This window comes from Trichomycterus rosablanca, chromosome 23 (genome assembly GCF_030014385.1).
Source record: "Trichomycterus rosablanca isolate fTriRos1 chromosome 23, fTriRos1.hap1, whole genome shotgun sequence".
NCBI classification, from domain to species: Eukaryota; Metazoa; Chordata; class Actinopteri; order Siluriformes; family Trichomycteridae; genus Trichomycterus; species Trichomycterus rosablanca.
In genome coordinates, this window is record NC_086010.1 from 15,119,388 (window position 1) to 15,135,561 (window position 16,174).

Here is a 16,174-nt window from a genome sequence, read left to right on the forward strand (position 1 = left end):
TCCATTATTATTAATAATAATATTATTATATTTTATGTTATTATTATTATTATTGTTGTTGTTGTTAGCCCATTATTATTCATAATATTATTATATTTATTTTGTTATTATTATTATTATTATTATTATATATAAATATGTTGGCCTCTAGAAAAATCTCACAAATTAATACCCCTCTTTACATGCCTCTTAGGAAAGTACAATCCCTCCTTGAGCTGAATGGCTGGATTTTGCTGGTCCCCTCCGTTTGATATCGATCATTTTCAAATGCCACTGAGACCATTTAAGTGTTTACATACACTTGTATGAGGTAAGAATTATGGCTTGGAATTTCAATGATATTTGCAAGTGTTAGTTTGCTGTGACTAGGGAACACACACACACCTATTTGTTGGGAAAAAAAATAGTTCTTGTGATTGTTCAGAAATATGTAAGTGTACATGAGGTGGAAGGTTCTGGAATAGAGGTGATACTGTCCACATCGGCACCTTAAAGCTCCTGAAGTTTGTTGTTAATCACATGGACAAAAAAAACAAAGGCATAAGCTCACTTGATTCTGGACAGTGTTGATGATGTTCCAGTCTTCAAATCATAGCAAAGTTGTTTTAGGTAGAATAGAATGCCTTTATTTGTCATATATACATACACAGGTGTACAGTGCTGGGGTCAGAGCGCAGGGTCAGCTATTACACTGCGCTCCTGGAGCTGAGAGGTTTGCCCAACACTGGCCCTCAATTTCAATTGATATTCCAAAACTCTATCCACTAGGCTACCACTGTCCCAGTCCTATGGGCTGTCGGCAAACTAGCCCTATTTATATGCGCACAAAGGAGTCACCAGCTTCAATCAATCATAATTAGTAATGAGGAATGATGAGGCTAATGACAAGGTTAAATCAGAGGGTGAAAAACATTTTACACCACCACCTGTTACCAGCTAATTCGGTCACAGAAGAGAACAGTTCCAGAAATCATTAAAATTCCAAGACTGACATGAGATCCAGCCCAGTCCGTTTGGAGGCTCCATTCTGGTCTGTATGCACACACCGTACAACAGCAGATTGTTTTGGAAATTATCAATTTGGGCTTGTTGGGAAAATATGACACGCGGTAGCATCGGCTAAATGCAGGAGCGCGCGGAGTGACGGGCACCCGCACTAACACGCGAGCGGCCCGCGCGCCCGGCGCTAAATAGCCCCTGAAAACTGCATGAATATGTGAAAATTGCGCCTTTTTCGCTCAAACGTGTGTGCGTGTAATTAGTGCATTTAAACAAAGCGCGGATATCCTGCTGGCGGTAATAGTCCCTGACATTTCTTTTCTTGGGTTAATAACAGAGTGCGTATAAATGAATCAAATTGTGGCCCTAAATTACATAGCGACTTTAAATACGGGTCTGAATTGAGCGCCTGTTTGGGACCAAAAGGAAAAAAAAAAAGTTATATATTGTTATTATTGTCATTAGTCTGTTGATCTCCTTTACAGCTGCCCTAGAAGTTTAGACCAGGCGTGTATTTGTGGCACACACACACACATGTGGCTGCCTGTTGCTAGATATTAATTACAATTGCTGGTGGATAATTGTAAATGAAAGATCGACTGCCTGCTGTTGTTGTGCGCAAAAAAAAAGCCTGCAACATTTACACCAATTCGTTTCAGCACCATGGCCCTTCGTCTGCAGTGCAGTGTAATAATCACCTGTGCACATCAAATTAAGGTCATACAGGATTGCCAATGTGTGTTTTCTCTTTGTCTGGTTATTTGATGTGTCTCTTCACAAGCACTAACATCCAGAGTTATCCAGATCCACACATGGCCCTGAAAAAAAAGGGAGTAAATTGCCGCTTGTTGAAGTTTTGGGATTGGATTCTGAAAACGATCCTTTCATGATGGGGGTCATGCCATCCGCAGCAGGTTAAATAGACTCCTTAATCTACCTCTTCAGGCCTCTGAGTCCCGGTTACCTGCTGCCCATTATCCGCACCTTCAGCCAGCTCAAGCTCAGATCTGATTACTCCAGCCATCACGGAGAGAACAGTCAATTAGGGCATGGAGGATGGGGGGGGGGGGGGGGGGGGGGGGGGGGGTATCTAAGGCTTCTTCCAAATCAGAAATGATCCACTTTATATGGTCTGTGTTTTAAAAAAGTATAATCTGGCAATGTATGAGACATTTTAGTTGCAGGGTGGAAATATTCGAATTGGAACTTGTAGTATTTGCAACATTCAAAAAATGAGAAGTATGCGGTCCTATAAATAAGTAATTAAATACTGGATAAAGCAAATAATAATAATAATAATAAGTATTATTATTATTATTATTATTATTATTATTATTATTATTTTATTATTATCAATAATTTTCTTAACATTTTTCCCCATTTTAAATATTTATTTTAAACGTCATTTTTATTACAAATATATTTTTGTCATACATAATAAAATATATTAGTATATTAGTATATATATATACACACACACACACACATTTTTTTATTAAAATTACTTCTAGATTTATGTTTAATTATCTGGGTTCTATTCTTGCTTTTTTTCACTGTCTGGAAGGAACGTTGGTTGTTGTCCGGGTGTCCGCGTGTCTTGCCCACCGCGACCCTGACTACGATAAAGCGGATCAATAATCGATGAAAAACTATGTCAATGTTTTATTTTGAGTATGTTTTTTATATTTCTTATATACGTTGCATAATAATAGCATTACCAATAATAATAATAATAATAACAATAATAATAACAATAACAATAACAATAACAATAATAACAATAATAATAACAATAATAATAATGTTTGTTGTTATTATTGTTTATTTATTTACGTAAATAAATAATATATATATAAATAAATATAATATATTACGATATTTAATATTATTAAACTAAATCAAATCAACAGATTGATTTATTTATTTCTGTTTTTTTTTTTTTCCTGTTATTATTGTTATTATTATTTATTATTATAGAGAAATACTAAGCGACCACATCCAGTTTTAATTTGTGCACAGAATATAACCTGACGCGTGATTTAAAGGTTTTATTTATAGCCGTTACTGTTATTTTATCCTGATTTGAATCTATACTTGGTAGCAGTTGAGTGCATCGCTTTAGTAAATTAATCTGTGTAAAGTGTCCCTGGGGCCGAATGAACTGTAATGGGAAAACTAAAGAGCCCCCTTTTTTTCCCCGCGGGAACCAATCAGATCGAGGCTCGACGTCAGTGCGGCAGAACGAAGTGCGGAGCTGCAGCGGCTCCGAGCTGCACACTTTATCATTACTGACACGGACACGGACACGCACCCGCACATTCACACTCACACTAACACACACACACACACACTCGGTTTCCAGACGCAGGCAGCAGTGCGCGGCTCTGTTTGCGCTAAACTTCAGCCGGCGGATCAGAGACAGAGAGTAATTGGTGAAAATGAGCAGTCAGTTCGAAGACGAGCTTCATGAGAGGAGCGAATGTAAGAGCAAGTCTCCCACCGTGCTCTCCTCTTACTGTATTGAGAGTATACTGGGCAGGAGGAGTCCGTGTAAAGTCAGACTGCTGGGCACGCAAAGTTTACCAGTGCGAGCTGACCACGAACAGCCTTCAGAAGGTAAGAACTGGTTCTTTTTTAACTGAACTGGGGGACAAGTCAAGAAATGTGTGTTAACACACAGTGAACAACACACAGTGAACTGTGTATTTCCAAGTTGCAGTACTGGAAACCCAGGGTCCAGCACTTGGTCAACTTCAGTGATTTCTTCTGATCACTGAACCAAGTGTCCAAGTGTCTGGACAGAAAAAACACACAAATCTGCAATGGATTTTGGCCCTGCAGGAATAAAACCAAGAGGCCCTGTTTGAAATAAATACATTGAGGCTACAATAGCCATAGTATAGTTTTAGATCATAGTGGGTCTATAGAAGGTTAAACCTAAACTAAACTTTGGGTACTACTAATACTAGAGTTTGTCCTAGGAAGTTTCAAGCTGTTATTAAAATCAGACAACAATCTGCTAATACTGTAAATGTTTCCTTAGTTGATTGTGGCACCAAATGGTTACTAAACCAGCTTTTAAACTGTGGATGGAAACAGGCACAATTCTATTATGCAGCAAAGAACTTTAATTATGGACTGTAAAGTCCATTCTATCAAGGTTAGAATAAAACAGAATAAGTTTTAATACTGTCCTGACAAATTACGAAATCACATAGGCCTATGTCTGTACCAATACTTCATTTTTGTTTGCTTTTTTAATAAAATGAAAAAAAAAACTGTATTTAAATCTTTATGAATTAACAATTTTGGCTATTCTAAAAAATGTCTTGAAATTATTGTCTGTGGTAGCCAAAGGTGTATTAATTTAAATATGTAGGTTTAAATATAAGTGTTTCGTGTCAAAATCCTGGTGACGTTGACTATTATTAAGCCTATAAGCTTAGCAAATCCAGTATATATATATATATATATATATATATATATATATATATATATATATATATATATATATATATATATATACAGTATATATATGGTTGCTGCTTGATGGTTTGGTAATGTTACACTGAAGAGCCATCTATATGAAAATAATTATAAAAATCTATTTAAAATAGCATGGAAATCTCCAGACACTTGTTGGACCTACTAATTTATGTACAGGGACACATGTTTAAATTATTGTCAGTGGTAACATGCAATTGCTACAGCTGTGGTTGCTAAATTACAGATTAAATAAAAAATAAAAAAAATAAAAAATAATATGTGCACATTATTATAAATATAAATTGTGTTAAATTGATTAAAGAAAAGCTATTAGGCATTATTTAACCCTATCAAAACATTCTGTCTGTTTAGATGGGCTTAATGTAAACAATAAAAACTAATAATATTTTTTCTGCTGTGTTATACCCTAAAAATTCAACAATAATGTTTAGATCATTTTATAATTTTAATATTTCATTTTATTTCAGTATCTACTAAAGAAAACTCCTTCGACTCGGACATGCACCTGCCGCCCAAACTGCGCCGTCTCTACGGACCCGGGGCAAAATTTTTGGACACCAGTAGAGCTTATCATGAGCAGGAAAAGTTAGAGATGGGCTGTGAGAGTCTAAAGATCAGCCAGGCTCCACAGGTCAGCATCAGCCGGAGCAAATCGTACCGGGAGAACGCGAGCCGCAGTCCGGAGTGCCAGGCCCAGGAGCTAGCCGAGCTCAACGCGCTGAAATTCGAAGAGGAATCGGTAAAAGAGGAGGAGGAAGAGGAAGCATGTGGGGAACATGGTCTGTCCCCTAAAGACGAGCAGAGTCCGCGCAATGACGGCGACGTGAAGGACGGGGAGGACAGCGTGTGTCTGTCGGCGGGCAGCGACTCGGAGGAGGGCATGATGAAGCGCAAACAGCGCAGATACAGGACCACGTTCACCAGCTACCAGCTAGAAGAACTGGAGAGGGCCTTCCAGAAAACACACTACCCCGACGTGTTTACCAGGTATACAACACAAACACGATCACACCACTCAGTGTTTGGGGAATTTTACCATTTGAACCCAGTCTGAAGAAAAAAAATGCAATCCTGAATCCATCAGTGCGCTCCTATAGTGCGTCAGGTGTTAGGATTTTAAAAACATGGATAATAAAGACTAAACTATTTTGTTTTAATGTACTGTAATTAATTTAATTTTAGCAGTCCATTTAATTTTAACAGATTAAGGCAGTTTGGAGCGTGTAGACTAAATTTAGGGACTTGAACATAATAATAATAATAATAATAATAATAATAATAATAATAAAAGAAACATTATTAAATAAAGCATACTCTTTTGCATACTAAAGACCTACAGAAGTACATTTACAAAATAATCCACTGAATGTATAATATGAAATGCAATTGTTGGCATCACAGAAATGACAATATTAAATGGCAACATTTGGCTGTTATTATATATTATAATACATATATATCCTTTATGTATATATACTCTATTTACATAGAATTTCAGAGTAATACATAAAAAATAAAAATAATAAAAAATAAACAATATATACCTGATATAAGGTAGTACAACTAATTTAAATTAACACCTGTATTTTGTATTTTTCTGGAATTAAAAAAAATAACATGTAAATTGTATAATGCGTCAATTAACTTGAAATAAAACATAGAGATGATGCTTTCAATAATGTGCATATATTGTTTACAATTTGTGCAGTTTGTTGTAGCCCTGTTGACTGTTATTAAAAATGTTATTTCGAGAATATTATTGCTTCAGGTATTGAAGGTTTGTGGCTGATCTGTAGCACAGTACAAATTGTTAATACAAATTGGTTTTGTTAGGAGTGACAACAGGGTGTATAAAATAAAACATATTTAATCTTAAATGAAATAATAATAATAATAATAATAATAATAATAATAATAATAATACATATAATGTAAATATTAAATTCATTTAGACTAGACTACTCCATCCAGATGTTCTAATTCATGTAGTTTTTATTTAATAAAATGATCTAACAATCGAAATAGACTGTTTTTAGAATGTAGTAAATATGAAATAACTTATGCTGTCATATTGTTCTAAGCAAATCAGCTACAAAAGTATTTGACACCCAGGAAAAAAACGCTTTATTTTTATGCTGCACTTAGTCTTACAGCGGTTAATATGTGCGTAATTTTGCGGCTCATTATGGCTATTCACAATGATTTAACACTGGTTACTTAATTTCATTTATTTTTATGGGTATTATTTGAATGATGTCATAATATACAAGCAAACCTAACTATTTTTATTCGATTTATTTACATTATTTTAGGAACATCACATTTTTTCTTACATTTCTTCTCGTTGTGTTACGCGTGTTTTAGAGAGGAGCTCGCCATGCGGCTGGACCTGACCGAGGCGCGCGTCCAGGTAATGCGCCTTTCTATTTCTTCTGTTAATCTGTTCACTGGTACTCGTTATAGCATGTTATGTGTTACTGATAAACGCATGTGTATGTAGACATTTTTAAAAATACATTGGAATTTTAAGGTGCTTTTGTGTCGAGGCAAAATCAGCTGAAAACCTGGTGTAGAGTACAGTATCATTTGGCATGCGCAATAAGCAAACCACAGATGAATTTTATGGAATTATGAAACACTTCAGATTTGTATTATATTATTTATATAAAATAAAACGAAACAGTCGTTTAGTTAATGTGCCACTACTAAGCTGTTAATATTGTATAATTAATAAAAAGCAACACTTGTGGGTCCTGATGCATGATCAGCTGGCCACCGATTTAATATACACTCTAGTTACACTACTGCAACATGTACATTGTTAAATATAGTATATGCATATATAGTTTGCATATAAAAACGTGCATGTAATGGAGCTGATTTTGCTCAGGCTTTTAAAACAATGCAACTTGATTGGTGCGACAGGAGGAATTGTGCTGCAATAGTAAATAATATCAGACAGGCTGCAGCCTGCATGTGGGTTAACGCAAAACTATTATTAAACTGTCAATTCGCTAAAATAAATTTGAAGGGTACAATTTGTTCTGCTTTTAGGTCTGAAATAATGGCAGACCATTGTGGGTCCTGATGCAGGACAGAACCACTAATTTAGACTGCTTCACTTTGGATTTCGTTAAGCCTGTGTATTTATCAGCACACGTTAATTACTATTTCTGACAAATAAGGCTTATTAAACAAAATAAACTGATTATTGCGTCATATTACTGCACATACTCTCATTTGCACACATACATATGCCTGTGTATATGTAAATGAAGCGTTGCACCTTGCACACTTCTCTATTGGACTGATTGTATATACTGCTTTATCCTACTTCCTAATACATATGTACAATCACAATACACATACTTGTATGTGTGTATATATATATATATATATATATATATATATATATATATATATATATATATATATATATACAAGTATGTACATATAATACATATGTACAATCACAATACAGATACACTTCAGATAGATAGATAGATAGATAGATAGATAGATAGATAGATAGATAGATAGATAGATAGATAGATAGATAGATAGATAGATAGATAGATAGATAGATAGATAGATAGAGAGATTCAACTTTATTGTCATTGCTCAGTACAGGTACAAGGCAACGAAATGTAGTTAACATCTACCAGACGTGCAAATAGTAGCATTGTGCAAAAAACAGAGAATATCAGTAAACATATGTCTATGATTAATATGAATATAAAGTATAAATAAATAAAGTATAAATAGAATGTTTGATGCATGTAAAGTATGTAAAGATGAACAGCCTAATCCATATATATATATATATATATATATATATATATATATATATATATATATATATATATATATCAAAAATATTCACCTGCTGCCAATTGACTACACTGTAGTACTCATTGTGCTGTGCACTTTACTGTTTTGTAAATATTCCACATGCTGCTAAATTACATATCTGCATATTGCCTGTATATAATCTTATACTTTGTATATTTTTGTGTTTAATGTTTAATGTATACATTGCTTGTATACTACTAATGTATACTACACTGTACTAATACTAGAGAGACACCATCAGCCGGAAACAAATTCCCTGTGTGTATCCACATACTTGGCCAATAAACCTGATTCCAAATTCTGATATAGATATATATATATATATACCTGATTCAGTATTATTGTGGCAGCACAATAAGCACAATAAATATTGTTAAAACTCTCCAAATATATTAATGGATTGTGCTTTTACCATCTTGCTTTGAGAAGGTCCTGGGTTCGGAGTTTGCATGTTCTCCCCGTGTCTGCGTGGGTTTACTGCGGGTGCTCCGGTTTCCTCCCACAGTCCAAAGACATGCGTGAGGCGAATTGAAGATACCAAATTGTCCATGACTGTGTTCGATATAACCTTGTGAACCGATGGATCTGTTGTGGGTGTAACCGAAGGGTGTAAAACAAACAAACAAACAAACAAACAAACAAACCATCTTACTTTGAATGAAATGTACATTTCACAGCACTGAGGCTTTATTAAAATATGCACAATGATCATTTCGACACAAAAACACTTTTGATAGATTTTTGCTCTCACAGTTTTTTATGCATGTAATATATGCAGTTGTAGTTAATTACATTTGATAAGCTACAGCCAGATGTCAGTTGAGCTACTTGTCATATTGCAGAGTTAAAAATTTCCCTCGGAATTCTGGCAGCTCTGCTAAGCGACGTGTGCTATATAGGGCTAATGGTCTATATTTAATTTCATTTGAAAGTGTAGCCTTTAACTTTGTTAAACGACTCCACACGTCACGCCGGAGATCTCTCCTGTTATCGAAAGTTATTACATGCAATGGAGCGAGCGTTTTAACGGCAATTACGCGGACGCGCTCGGTTCGTAAAAGCGCACTTAGCGCCAGAGCAAACACTGCTATTGTAGCGAGAAAATGGTGTTTGAATTCTCATCGCCCGGTGCGAGGAGGGGAGGAGGAGGAGGGTGCGAGGATAATGCTATTTGATTTCCCATTTTGTGATTGCAATAGACCAGCATTGATCCGATGCTTTGCACTTGGAACGAGTGAGACTATTAAAGGTGTTTGCCGCCCCCCCCCTTTCCTTCTTCTCCCATCCAATCCTGCCTATTCAAATCCTGGCTTGTATGATCAAGCCCCAAGTCCCATAACCAAAGAGACAGTACAAACACATGGATGGCAGGGCTATTCCCAACATAAAACAACAGATGTCTGTTTAGGCCTGGCGATGAACAAATCACTTAATGGGCTCGATCAGGAGGTGATAAAACTCATAAATTCCCCAGGGGCCTTTCATGCAAAAGAGGTTGGAACGTGTATGGAGGGGGGCGTGTGTTGGGTTAGAGGTTGTTGACACTGTCCTCATACATAGACACGGAGACTTAGTTGAGGGAGACTTGAAAGCTGGCTTGTCTGCAAGTCCTGGTGCTCTAACACACACACACCAGCACTGACAGTCCTGCAAGGTGGCTAAAGCAGCCGTGGGAAAGTTAAATACCTTTTCATTTGTCATTGGCCTCCGTCGAAGGCGTTATTGCGAAATCCTTTGTGAACACGGTGATTAATTACCACGCTCCATCCATTTATGGGCAGCCTGAACCAGATTTTTAATTAGCAAAGTTAGCCCAACGGACCATGAGGGAGTGGGCCCAGGGTCACGTAATTACCCTTGACTTTCCGCCTATTTGTCACCTCATTAAAGCGAAGCAAATATTGCACAAAGATAACAGTGTCGGGCTCGGACGAGCATGCAGAATACAAATCGAGCCCGCAACAGTATTGTCAGACCAAGTTCAACACGAACAACAAATACAATTAACAACTAATGCACTGTTTGTCTGTTTTTTTAGATGATATTTTTTTTGGTAGTATTGACTGTATATTGAAACCTGTATTCTGTCTCCAGGTGTGGTTCCAGAACCGCAGAGCGAAGTGGAGAAAACGGGAAAAGGCAGGAATTCAGACCCACCCGCCGGGTCTGCCCTTCCCCGGACCCCTCGCCGCAGCTCACCCCTTGAGTCACTACCTAGAAGGAGCACCGTTTGCTCCTCACCCTCATCCGGCCCTGGAGTCGGCTTGGACCGCTGCTGCTGCGGCCGCGGCGTTCCCCGGTCTGGCGCCGCCGCACAACAGCTCAGCCCTGCCACCTGCCACGCCTCTCGGGTTAAGCACCTTCCTGGGCACCGCCATGTTCCGCCATCCAGCCTTCATCGGGCCCACTTTTGGAAGGTAAGCTGGCAGGATTGAACATGGTTAATCTGTTGAAGACTGGAACTTGTATTGGGACCTACATGCTTATGCAGCAAATGTAATCATTTTGGAGGTCAGATAGGGTTTCTTTCTATTGCTGCTGTATTAGCGACCCCTGTTGTATGGTCAAGGTGCCAGTGCGTATAGGATACATATAGGAACACATAGTGCATAACAGGACTCTGTACCGTGAGAGCCGAACACTGGTGTAGGATGGGGCAGGTGCTAGTCTGCTGCCCTACTCGGCCAGCACAAGGTGGTGCAAATTGGGAGGAATATGTTCCACATTTATTTACCTCCTGGGAATTGTGTTGAAATGACTCCCCATAGTAATTGTTCCAGGGTAACTAACACAATAATAGTAGAAAAATACAAGAGTAATACTGAAAAGCGCTGACGAGCCTTATGAAAGGTGTTTCCAATACTATCCTGACCAAAGCTTCTGTCCTTAGACTTTTCTCCAGTATGGGCCCCCTGACCAGCGCTTCCACGGCCGCTGCTCTCCTGCGCCAAACAACACCCCCAGCAGAAGGTCCGGTGCAGCCGTCCGCAGGCATGCCGGACCCTTCCTCCTCCTCATCGCCCGCCACATCCTCCATGGCTGCTGACCGCCGGGCATCCAGCATCGCTGCTCTCCGTCTTAAAGCTAAAGAACACTCTGCACAGATCACCCAGCTGAACATCCTGCCCACCAGTGCCACGGGAAAGGAGGTCTGCTGAAGCATTTTTTTCCCCACTATAACCACCTAACTGAAAAAAGCATGACCAAAATCAAAGGCAAACTGTGCAAGCACTGGAGTCATGATGCACTGTTACAGCACCTACCTACTGGACATTTCTTGGAACTGTCTGCCATGTAGCCATGCCACCGAACGGCATGCCAGCAAGATCGCGCTTAGTAAAACCCAGTCCACTGTAACTTTTGACAGCCGTCACGAATCCAAGAATCGCTCCTCTGTGAGACACACAAAGAACAGAGGAGGGGTCAATATGCCAAAGCGAACTGCTAAAACCTGCCAAAACTCAACACCACTGAATTCAACCACTAAGCATTGTGAGAACTCATTCTAGGTGTTTCTTCTACTTTTATGTTTATGATCTTTAGGGCGAAATTAACATTGACTTTGTTTCTCCCACTAAAAATGTGGAGTTCAGATTTAAACTATTGCTTGTTGTTTGTAAATACATAGAGCACTGTAAAGATTTGTTGGAAACGACACTTAAAAAAGAGCTGTGTACATTTAAAAAAAAAAAAAAGATAAACCTCGATGTAGTATTGTATGAATGTTTCCAAGTAGAGCTCAACTTATGTTAATTTTATGAAATCTTAGGTTTGTAGAATATTATTTATGCCATGGACAACACGATCCATGACAGGACGATGCTGTTCAATAAGAGACTCTTGGCTTTTTGGCGTGGCCAGATACAATACGAATAAATGAATCAGAAAAGTGGAACCATGTGAATTGTTTTATAAAAATAAAGAAGACTATTTCACATCTTAACGGTATAATGCATATCATGTATGATACCATTACCTACACTAGATTTTATGCAGACAACATTTACATTTAAGGAGGTACAATTGTGAACATATACAATCCAAACAATTGAGGGTTAAGTAAGGGCCTTGCTTCCTTAGGCTTAGGGACCCAACAGTGGCATTTTTGGGGTTGAACTTTCCAGTTACTAATCTGCTGAGCTACTATACTGCCCTACAAATACCCAAAGCAGAACATGAGTGAAACAGAGAACATTTTCAAAAGTAAATAATATATGTGCTTGGATTGCAGCAGCTTCTTCTGAACACGGTGTTCCCTAAGTTAATTATCAGACGATTCCTGGTTCTCCAGTTACAAGTTATATAACTGCATAATACAGTATCATCAATTCAATTAGACATGCAAGTGAACTAAATACTGACAGTACAGTACAGTATAGTTTAAATTGTTTGAATATTATGTAGTATATTATTTGTCATTTTTATTCAATGCAAAGTCAAATGTAAAGATTAACAAAAAGTAGCAATCATGGATCATTTAAAAAGCCACAGAAAACAGGAAACATTTACATCCATGTATGATTGTTTTAACAAACATAAATTAAAAAATCAACAAAATCATTATAATGCTGTGCTTGAAAATTGGGACAATTTCAAAGGGACAATACAGGACAATTTTCAAAGGAAATGGGTGCAAATTGAACCAGTGCTGCAAAATAATTCTTGAAGCTATTAGTGCTTCCAATGGCTTTGCAAAAGAATATAAAATATAAAATGTTTTCTTTTATAAATTATGGTTTAAAATACACTCTTATGGATATATGCACTAAATAACAAAGTAGCAAAATGAGTTACCAGCTGTTTACCAGTAGGTCAGTAATGTGCATTTTGTATCCAAATTATTATTATTATTATTTCTTGCAATATAATTTAGCAAATACATGCACTGTTATGCAATACATTCTTTAGGGTAATATATATATATATAGAACAACAGAACACAAATTACTTATATAATAAAAATGCCTATATTATAAAAGAAGGGGAAAATCAGCCAAGTACTGCACCTTGAAAAAGACCACAAAAAGTTGTTATTATATCTTATACTAAAACATACTATACATAAGTCATCATTATTCAACATGGATATAAAAAAAACCTATTACTGAAATACAGAAGTTAATTATTCTAAATATTTAAGTGTTACAAACCAAATGAATGAATGAATAAGTGAATGACTAAAATGAATAGGAATGATTGGTTGATAGGCTGATTGAAAGTCAACAGTGCCATGAGATGCATAAAAAATATATCAGGCTATTGCAGTATTATCCAATTATAATTCGATTTGTAAAAGGATTGTAACAATTATGTAGCTTAATAATTGTGACAGGCCTATAAATAAAAATATTATTAGATAGCAGTATTATTAGATTTAAAGTTCTCTGAAAGATTTAACATCAGTGGTTTGACATCAGTTATTGTGTACCAACTGTTCATTATACATAATGTATTTAATAGATTATTATTATTATTTAAAACAGTTAAAATATTGGAATTATATTAGAATTCGTATCCATAGACTTTCTAACCCATTCATACCTATATAGTCAATTAGATCATGAGGTGTTATTATAGACAGAAACAGGTGTTGGTGTGCACTGTGCAGTTCTTCATTTATTCCAATAATTTTCTGGGAAATGCTTATTTTCGCTCCATTACAGATGTGTTGATTGATATTCATGGGGATGGGGTATACCCCTTTCCAATTACACCTATAACAAAAGTTTCAAACGTCGCACACTGAACCCGACATGCGTAAATCGGGCTAAATCGAGTCGCGTCTTTTGTTATTAATGAAGTAACAACCGGTTTATCAGAATGTCCTTTCTCTCTCTCCAGTTCCCCGACTGGGTTGTGAAAATCCTCTCGGCTGGATCTCGATGCTATTACCTCAATCAATGCGGCTCTTTTTAGCTGAGCCATTTCCCCCCTCAGTTTGACCCGTCCATGGTGCCGAGGCAAATCGCGTGAAATTACCTCCAGGATTAATGTTCTTCTTTTGATTGCGCTGAAAAGAGTTCGCTTTCCTTGTTTTACACCGGCTAATCCGTGCCAATCCCGACCCCACAAACAGGCGGGGATCAGGGCAAATGAAAATAAAGACATGAAGATGGGTGAGGACAAGGAGGGAGAGGCTGGACTCTGACTCTTCACTTAATTTATTCTCTCACTAACTCGTCTCACGTCCATCCATTCTTTCCTCTTCCATCCATGAGTGATTCTTCAACTGTGGGCTCTTTTGACCATCTTAACTTTTGAAAAATAAAATTAGGAATAATTTAGTTTGAATAATGATGGCTACAATTGAGCTTATATAGAATTTTAATATTTCATATTGGCATATTAGATAGCTGGCATAGCAAAATGTCATTATGTGTTGGTACGTGTTGCGGTAATGACAATTTTTACTTTTTTTAAAGAAAAAAACTAGCTAGGCCATGGATTTGCTCAAGCTAGTCAACAGCTAGTACAAGATGCACTTTAAATACATATAAATAATGTGTACTGATGTATATGGTAATGACGCTGAATAAATATACTCTATGATCAGGAGGAATACATGATTAAATTACTCCCATTTCCAGACATTAAATTGTTAATCTTCTCTCATGGCTGGCATGTGCTTCCTTGCGAGTCTTTGTTTCCATGGTTACAACACAAACAAGTGTTACCTTCAAATGATTCCCTACAGAAACCGTACACTGTTGCGGTAATGACGATAACGCCGGGGACAGTAATACATTGCTCAAAAATATGCATAGGTTGTACAAATATGAAAAAAAAAATTACATTTTGTTTCTTTTTAAGTTATTATAAAACTCATATTGTGATTTTTATAATGAATTGATCACTTTTTAGCATTTTATTAGAGCAGAGAAGTTTTAAAGTCTGGGTTGGGGACAAGGCCAAAGTAGCAAAACATTTATGTTTAAATCATCATAAAAAATGAAAATCATAATTATTTTGGTATGTAAATTTTTTTAGTGATGCAATGAATGATCTTTTTAATACCTAAAATATTTGTTTTGTAATAAAGTATTTTTAACACAAATGTATAACTTAGGGACGTAAAAGTTCCCCCAATTGAAGAATCACCCCCATACATCCACTTCTATCATTCTTCCAATTCCAGTTCCATTTAATTCTGCATTTTTCCATTAGCTCATCTATTCCTGCATTCAATCATCAGTCATTTGCAGTTTTTTCTCAGTCGCTTCGGTGCATTTCTCACATCACTATTAACATCTGCATTCTCAAAAGAATTAGTACAAACTGCAAAAGCAAAAGCGTGTCACTTGCTCAGAATGGATAGTTCATTCCTCAAAAGCAAGTATCAGTGTCATCAAAATAAAAAGTCCTGACACCATTGTTTATGAACAAGATAGTCATTTACATTTTACATTTTCGGCATTTAGCAGACGCTTTTATCCAAGGCGACTTACAATTATGAGTGAACACAATTTTGAGCAATTGAGGGTTAAGGGCCTTGCTCGGGGACCCAACAGTGGCAACTTGGCAGTGGTGGGGTTTGACCCGGCAACCTTTTATTACTAGTCCAGTACCTTAACCACTGAGCTATCACTGCCCCAGTCAAATGGCTTTGTCATGTTTTCATTATGACAGTTCACTCTGTAATTGTTTTTGTCATGGTGACACTACCTGAAAATGCTCAAGACAGCACTATACACTATTAGCACACCCATCTGAAATCTACAGTTAAGTTACACATTACTGTATTTAGTGAGGTAAGTGAGTGCAAGACACTCAATACATATGTTTCACATTTTTACTGCATATGCTCTTTGCAGTTCTA

The 16,174-nt window shown here is 36.8% G+C and overlaps 1 protein-coding gene across 1 annotated transcript; it reads left to right on the plus strand.

The window, feature by feature from the left end:
* Window positions 1-3,437: 3,437 nt before the first annotated feature.
* Window positions 3,438-12,281, plus strand: arxa (aristaless related homeobox a). Its single transcript, XM_062985679.1, has 5 exons — window positions 3,438-3,615; window positions 4,974-5,493; window positions 6,871-6,916; window positions 10,453-10,775; window positions 11,249-12,281. The coding sequence occupies exons 1-5, from the start codon at window positions 3,438-3,440 to the stop codon at window positions 11,514-11,516; spliced, it is 1,335 nt and encodes a 444-aa protein (XP_062841749.1). The 3' UTR covers window positions 11,517-12,281.
* Window positions 12,282-16,174: the final 3,893 nt, after the last annotated feature.

What these genes read in the sequence shown, in the direction of transcription:
- arxa (XM_062985679.1), top strand. Translation starts at nt 3,438, where the DNA reads ATGAGCAGTCAGTTCGAAGACGAGCTTCATGAGAGGAGCGAATGTAAG. An exon ending in TACCCCGACGTGTTTACCAG is followed by an intron (nt 5,494 to 6,870) that starts GTATACAACACA and finishes CGCGTGTTTTAG; the next exon opens with AGAGGAGCTCGCCATGCGGC. An exon ending in ATCGGGCCCACTTTTGGAAG is followed by an intron (nt 10,776 to 11,248) that starts GTAAGCTGGCAG and finishes TTCTGTCCTTAG; the next exon opens with ACTTTTCTCCAGTATGGGCC.